General features: G+C 35.5%; 1 protein-coding gene across 5 annotated transcripts in view; it reads right to left on the bottom strand.

Moving 5' to 3' along the window:
• Nucleotides 1-7,909, bottom strand: part of Dhc62B (Dynein heavy chain at 62B) — an 80,760-nt gene that overhangs the window by 18,041 nt on the left and 54,810 nt on the right. For all 5 annotated transcript variants that reach the window (XM_087354236.1, XM_087354237.1, XM_022074947.2 and 2 more), the window contains 6 exons: nt 7,012-7,242; nt 6,361-6,577; nt 4,924-5,059; nt 3,766-3,945; nt 2,117-2,334; nt 680-872 (listed from right to left, as the gene is read on the bottom strand). In XM_087354236.1, the coding sequence (XP_087210362.1) occupies nt 680-872; nt 2,117-2,334; nt 3,766-3,945; nt 4,924-5,059; nt 6,361-6,577; nt 7,012-7,242 (1,175 nt within the window). The remainder of the gene's footprint in view (nt 1-679; nt 873-2,116; nt 2,335-3,765; nt 3,946-4,923; nt 5,060-6,360; nt 6,578-7,011; nt 7,243-7,909) is intronic.

Raw genomic sequence — 7,909 nt, 5'->3', positions numbered from 1 at the left:
ACAATCTAATGTCTTGTATGGTACATTAGAGAAGAAAAAATGTTTCTTTTAGTGACAGCATTCAGGAAACCTTTTTGTGAGATTTTAATTTTTCATATTATCCCACAAGGATCAGGTTTCTCTCCACCTGGGGTGGGGGTGGGGGGGTGGTGGAGTGGAGAGAAACCTGATCCTTATAACAACTTTGACTCAACCACCCTAATAATACTGGTTGAATCATAGAAATTATGCAGCTCCTTAGAATGTAACTGTATCGATCCATCCATCTGTTGTCTCCTAGAACCCTGTTATGAAATACTTTTAACCTATACATGCAGCGTAGAATGACAGACCAAAGCAGTACACATAGTTGTGTTACATTTGAAGGTACATATTTCCAGATGGGGGTTGAGAAAACAGACGTTTTATGAATGAAATGGTACAAAGCCTTCCCCAAATTTTATATTCTTGTAATTTTTCCATGACTTCAGTTTTGACTGGTACTAAAATTACAAAATATGTGAAGTCTATCTTTCCCCCACATGCATGTGCACAAAGTATTTTAGTATTAAAGTAATGGTGCATTTATAGATGCAGTACCATGCAAATTGAATAGGTATGGCAGTAGTTAATGGTGATTCCAAGAATTCAACTATGAAATACGCTTTAAATACATAAAATTACTAACTCCATATATTACCTTTCCTTCGCTACTACAATTCCAAGCAGCTGATCCTCTAGTCCTTCCAAAGCTAGCGCAAAATTTACTATGGTGACAACGCTGTACACTTCTGGTAGAAAATGAGGTTTCCTCAGTTTCGAAGTGAGATAGAATCGAAAATGATCACTGTATTCCCAAACAGTTTCACCAAGACGTATGTAGGTCCCGCCAGCTGAAAAGATGACACAAGTGTTTGCCAGTTAACACCAATATAATTCCTGTCAGGAGTCTGCTCTAAAATTGTCTAAATGAGTTAATATTTTGTATCAAAAGAACTTTGTGACAGTCGTCCTGGATTCCAAAATGTTGGCCACAGTTTATTTTGAAATGACTCCATTATAATAAGATCTCGCCTCTACTTTGCTCATGATACATGAATCCCACTACAGCGCAGACAATGCAGAATAAAATAATTTTAAAATAATGCAGTACTGTCCACTGTTCCTCTTACTGCAAAGTCTAACGCTACAGGAACTGCAAGAATTGTAAAAATTAAATTCCACTTATAAGACAGACAGGAACTTCAATAATAAAGCATTATGCATGGCAGCGTCTTCTCTTAACGCATTCTGAAAAGCCTGCAGATAACTGTAATTTCTTCCACATATATTCCCTCTCACCACCTCATTTTTAAGCAGTCAGTAATACTACAATAAACCAATTTGTTATTGCCATAAATATAAATATTGCATAATTTGTGTCCAGTTCTGGCAGTCAGGCGAACAAGGGTTAATGGACAGATGAAGTGACATTTTTCTCACTAAACATTAACAGGTTAACAAATGACAGAATTTCCTAAAAATCAAAGTATTTATTCCCTACATACTTAAAAAAAAATTGTCAAGAAATGGATGTCGCTAAGAAGCAATATGCAAAGAAACATTTGTGTTTTACTGTGTATGTGGTAAGTTACAAATAATTGCATGCTAACACCTTGCAGTTACACTGTATTTTGAACCCATCAGACAATTTGATTTAAAAGTCACTGAAATCCTACATATATACATTTGAAATGGTGGCAGTAATTTGAATTTATTGCATCCTACTGCATTATTTTTGCCTTAGGGTTTAACCATGCATAAATTCAATTATGATTCCAAGACGATGATGATCTGGGTTTCGGCACAGCGTACACTTGTCAGTAGGTGCCAACATTTCATAAGTATGTACTGTATCCATCTTCTGGGCCAAAGATGGAGACAGTATGTTTCTCTGAAATACTGACATCTATTGACAAGTCTATATAGCACTAAAATCCAGAGGAATGCTGGAGATGGAGACAGTACATTTCTCTGCAGCACTGTCATCTACCAACAAGTCTACACAATACCAAAACGAAAAGAACTGGGACAACCTTTTATCAGGTTTACCATACAAGGTCACTGTTATTAAAAACAAATTATTTATTTTTTATACCTTGACAAAACACCTGTTTCTTGAGGAGGGGCTTTAGGGCAGCTTCCATCTGCTCACCTACATTCTCTAGTAGCACAGGATTGCCCAACTGAATGGCACTTTCAATAGTCTTCATGTAATCATGGTCAGAGAACTTAATAACATGTAAATTATGTTTCCTCTCCATAGTTTTTATCCATCTGTTTGCTTGCCTTTCAGGATCGACAAGCAGCGAATATCTGTAACAAGAAACGACAATTATTTTTCAAGCAAGATAGATACCACATATTTTCTATACAAAGTTTTATCCATTTGTTGGCCTGCCCTTAATGATCTAAGAACACTGAATCTCTCTGACACACAAAAGAATAATCACCTATTTTCTTCTTAAGTGTTCACCATGCAAGATCAGTAAAAGGGATGTATAATGATGGGACTGCATCTGTCCATTTATTCGCCTTTATGTTTAATTCCAAGGCTGAAATTTGGTTCCATAGGTCTGAATTAAATGTTCTACAGCGACCTTATTTTTTGGTTCACACTGGTCAAACAGAGACTCTAATTGATGTGAAGCGAAAATCGAACTCCACTGAATTTCTCTCATTTATACACAACACAAAATGCAGAAAGCATTAAGATCCTCAACCTTTATCTGCATCGTCTTTAAAAGTGATGAGTATTCAATCAAAGCAAAAATAATTTCAGACAGTAGTTAGGGTGAATTAGCATCGCAGTAAACATAATTGAACTGAGCAACTGGCATTCATTAGTCCTCTTGCAAATTTTAATACGAAATTCACTAGAAAATTATGAAACAAAGTATGTCTGTTTGCTTTGTTATCGGTCTTATGAAAAGAAGTCAAAACTGAAGGAAATCTGTACATCTATAAACACACATTTTAAAATGTCTGCTCAGCACTGACAAGCAACATACTTGTTGGAATGAACGAAGTACTTTTGCTGCTTTTGTTGATCATTGCTGCTTCTCTCACCTTCAGCAGTGGCTGATTCCAGTGTCTCAGTAAATGTCAAACAGAATATCTCAAAGGCAGCTACGAAACAGTAAGTCAAATGCTATACATTCATTAATTTCCAGTCGATTCTTCTATTCTCTTTGTTTTTAATTAGTTGAATTACATTTGTATAGATCACTAATATTTGATAAGGAGACTCATGTTTTCACAACTAATAATAACATTACTAACACATTTGTATGTTGACGGAACAGGGTCTATTTGAGCTCCTGAAAATTTTGGGATGAACAATATCAAGAGATCAGTTTTATGGTATCCATTTTGCAAAGTAGCGAAACACGTCAATCTGTTACTTTTGGCCAAGGAATACGAGTTTTTACTTGTGCTACACATTACTTTTAAATGATCAATGTGTGCTGCTTACCTTAGCAATGCAGCTGGGAGTTACAAAATTCTTACTGAGTGAGACGTCAGGTAGTCACGGCAAGTATGAAGATAACTGACCCCTGAAATATCAGTTGATTTCTACAGGACTACAAGGTCCAGCATCATAGAAGTCAGTCATCTTGAATATTCCTATTAATTTACCTATTCCTAAAGCAATATAGAGAGTTCTAGAAGTATAAAACAAAATGAGTAATGAACTTCACTTTCAGAAAGGTAGATTTACACTAAAATACAGAGACATACATATACCTTCTGGACATGTCAACGATAATTGCATTTTCAATTGAAAATGAATCCATTGGTAGTCCTGCAATATTCCAGTTCTGAATCTTCATGTCTGAACCTAGAACGCTCTGGAAATTAAATACTCTTGAGCATGGAATATTCAGCTCAATTATATAAGTCCGCCAGTCTTCTACACACTCATTCCTGTAAACAGATCAATGTACTTGGAATAAAATAAACAAACTTCAAGATGCTCAATAACAATAATTATGATGATGATTTGCATTGGGGATTCTAACAAATAGATGATTCATGAACCCAAATGTGTTTGGCGATAGTTCCTACGAAATTATTTTGAAACCTTTTGCTCCTGCGCACAAATGTTTCTGTTGTGACATCCGTTCTTTTTTCTCTCCTTCTCTTCATACCCTTTCTGCTCCTACATGGAGCGTAGGGGCCTCCTTTCAGAGGTTTCTTGATCTATTTAGACATTTGGTAGGTCTCCTTGGATGAGTGATCAGCCTGTACCAAGGCCTCTACCTGTACACTGTACAGCACAACACAGAAAGACGTGGACAAAAATCCATGCCTTGATTGGGATTCGAACCCATGGCCCCAGTGTCCAAGCACACGAGGTCCACACCTCAGACAGCATGGCCACTGTGACTGGCATCAGTTCTTTTACACCCAGTAGAAGATAAATAAATAAAACCATCTAGAGGTATTTATGTGTGGCATATTTAATGATGCCAACAGTAGCTCAGGCCACATAGTATCGTATGATAGGATAAATTAATCTCATGGGATTTGGAAGGAAACAGTCATGGCCTAATTTGTCATTTAAAAACAAACTTTTCCTTATGAACAAGTGTCCTTTATAATTCAGCATTTCTTTTTATGTTATTATTATTATTCTTTTTCCTTTATCTGTCACCCTTGTTACCAAATTGTTTTGTACAAATTTTTATTTTGTATAACATAAATTGAATTGTCATATTATGTGTGCGCGTGTGCGCACACACATAACACTTTAGCTTACAAAAAGCTTCTGAACTGTTAAGATCCTTATGGAGGAATGGTGAATGGCACACAAATGTGGAATTAAGATATGATGGATTGAAATGATATGTTGAATATAATACAATAAAAAAATTGATACAATATCAAAGTGATATAAGTTACCTGTATGAAGTGGTGAACGGGGACAGGTAGGCAATGATACCGCAACAAATAAGGATATCTCCCGCAAGTGATTCATAATTTTCTTGCAAAGCATTGGCAGCCGATGCCCAGCGAGCCTTCTCTCCCCCAAGTCCACCTGAGTAGAAAATGTACTTTTAGGAGACTTGAAACTTTCACAATTTATAACATTTTAAAAATGTGCATTTTGTTTAACTTGTGTCACAATACAGTATTACTGCCCTCCTTAGGGAATGTTTGTGCCCTACATTCAAAAGGTTTGGGCATGATATGAGGTAAATGGAGTGGGATAAGTCACTTAATTTTGTTTTAAAGCTTCACAGTAGAATGAAGCAAATTTAAAATACTTATTACCATATATAATATAGAAATATTTGCAGCAACTGTTTTTATTCACATCTATAACTTAATTTTACATATATTTTTAACTTTTTAAATCCCAATGGTAACCACACATATGCCCCACGTACTTCAACATTCAGCAAATCTACATTTTGTATTTATTGATTACACATGGTCCTCATAATGAACAGTGATTATTTCCACTGTAGTGTTTAAATGTTGTATTTTCATCGTGGTACAGACTGAATTCTTAAATGTTAGTCAAGCTTTGGCTTCAAAAGGTTAACCTGTATCAGACCATCACTGGTCTCATTCGGTGAAACGCACGGAAGTAACACAGCTCAATTCATAGCAAAGAAATACATGGACAATAAGCGATGCAGCAAGAATTTCATAAAAGTTTTAATGTATAAAATTATTTATAAATAGTGGTTTTAACAACTGTACATTCTGCTGATGTTTGATTATAAATAAGGTGCAATATCACTGCAAACAAGAAAGAAACAAAGTGCTTTAACAATGGAAAATGGACACTGTTGATGACCCAATGAGTATGTTAGAATTAATGACAAATGTGAATAAAGCAGGTGGTACTAAAACAAAAGAATATCAACTGTAAGCTACAAAAGTATGAAAGGAAATGCAATTAATTACGGAAGACTTGAGTACTTATGAACTGAACACTCTTAATTTCAAATATACTTGGATATATTGAAACAAGTTCATAATTTTTATGGTGCATCTATAAATTCTAATCAGTTAATTTTAGAAATTCTAAAAGTACAGCTATTTAATCTAACATGATTCAGATGCGTAAGGCAGTACATTTTGTGTGAGTTTATGAAAATTCTTGTCTTCACTGGAGTATAATTCTGGTATTAACATTAGGTGGTACACTAGTACAATGAACTCGGGTGGGTTGCTTTGGCAACAAACTTTAAAATATGAGAGATTAGCACGAAAATATGGTATTACAAATGCACCAAAGAATAAATTTGAAATATTTTACAAGTTTTATTCATAGTAATAGCCATCACCAAAAAATTAGCTTAAGAAGAGACGAATGTGGTAACTCACCAATTAACTTCTCTGCTCTCACCAGTTTGTTTTCACATAAATGGACTTCATCTTCAAGCTCTTTCTTATGTTTATTAGCCTCTTCCAGCTTCTGACGTAATTCAGCTAACTCCGTCTCGAGCGTCTGCAGCTGGGATCTTTTTTCTTCCAATAAGGCCATGGTATCATTGTACTCTGCCTCTGCTGCTTCAAACTTTGCCTTTTTTGGGGCTGCTTCCTGCGCGAAGTTAAACGCAGATCTCTTTTATCTCAAATATACACGCCATCAAGAAAAAAGGGTACGCAACAACTGAAAATATTGCCACCTTGAAATGACTATAAACTATAATGAAGTTCGCTGTATCAGAAAAACTTGTACACAGTATTCACTGGGAAGAATAAGAAAATACAATGCACAGTCTTGATGAATCTGTCGAAGAAAGACCCTGCTCACAAGTGACTGGGCAACAGTAGGATATGAGTTATAACATAATGAATTTTACTAATGTAGCATTATCAGGCAAAAGGAGGTTACAATGGATTAGACATGCAGCATGCATAATGAATTTTGGTGAGAAAAATCCTTGGATGGTGCCAGTTGGGACTGTCGTGATGTGAAATGGGACGAAACAGCAATAGCGGTTTAGAATGTAGCGTGTTATTGTTTCATACCTTTGCTACTCTGTCGTACATGTCCATGGCAATCACCCACTTACACAGGCCTTCAGCAGCACTAGAAGCCTTGGACACAACACTGGGTTTGAAGTCCTTATTTGGAAGATACTCAGTTCTGATTTTCTTCATTATGGCATGAGGAATATTATCCTTATCAAAATCGCTAAAAGACTGTAGAAAGTACATATCTCCTAGCACCCTTTTGCTGGGCCCCCAATAATCATTTACCTGGATAAACAAGAAGGGGAAAAATCAATCGCCATTCCAAGACTGAAATTAGTAAGAAACTAAATAAATTAAGGGGTCTTGTCTGTAAATCAGAATTTTGATACTCATGTTTACAGATACTGTAATGAGTAAAATTCCATTGAAATAAACCTTATTTGGCCAGAAATTGATGAAAATGTACACAAAATACCGTAAAATACATTATTTTGTATGAATATACAATTGCATTAAACTGATATCCACTTAGTTTCCTTTAAAAACAAGGCATCATCTTTCAGTGGAAACTTAACCCATAAACACTTTGAAATTCAAACACGTTTGCTGTATAACAGCACTTAATGCATCCGCAGACAGTTTTATTCTCACATGCATTGTGCTGTCTGTTCATTGCTACGCCCAATGTACACGATTGATGAATTTGACTTACACGTGTGAAAGTAACAATGCATAGACTAATATGTATTGAAAAGTTTTTAATTGTTCAGAGAACACTTAGAATGCCATTTATTTAAACTCGTTTTGTATACTAATGTTAATTTTAAACGTATGTTGACTAAATCAAGGTTTTGTGGCAGGAGACGGAACAGATTGCATGGTAAGTGCTCCGGTCTGGCTAGTGTCATGTTGCCAGACCACTCAAACTGAATATAAAACAAATATTATACCA

Source organism: Zootermopsis nevadensis, unplaced genomic scaffold, assembly GCF_977971745.1.
Source record: "Zootermopsis nevadensis isolate Lab colony 2312 unplaced genomic scaffold, Znev_1.0 Znev_ptg000023l, whole genome shotgun sequence".
NCBI lineage: Eukaryota > Metazoa > Arthropoda > Insecta > Blattodea > Termopsidae > Zootermopsis > Zootermopsis nevadensis.
The sequence above is the reverse complement of the archived record's forward strand: the minus strand, read 5'-3'. Positions and strand labels throughout refer to the sequence as shown.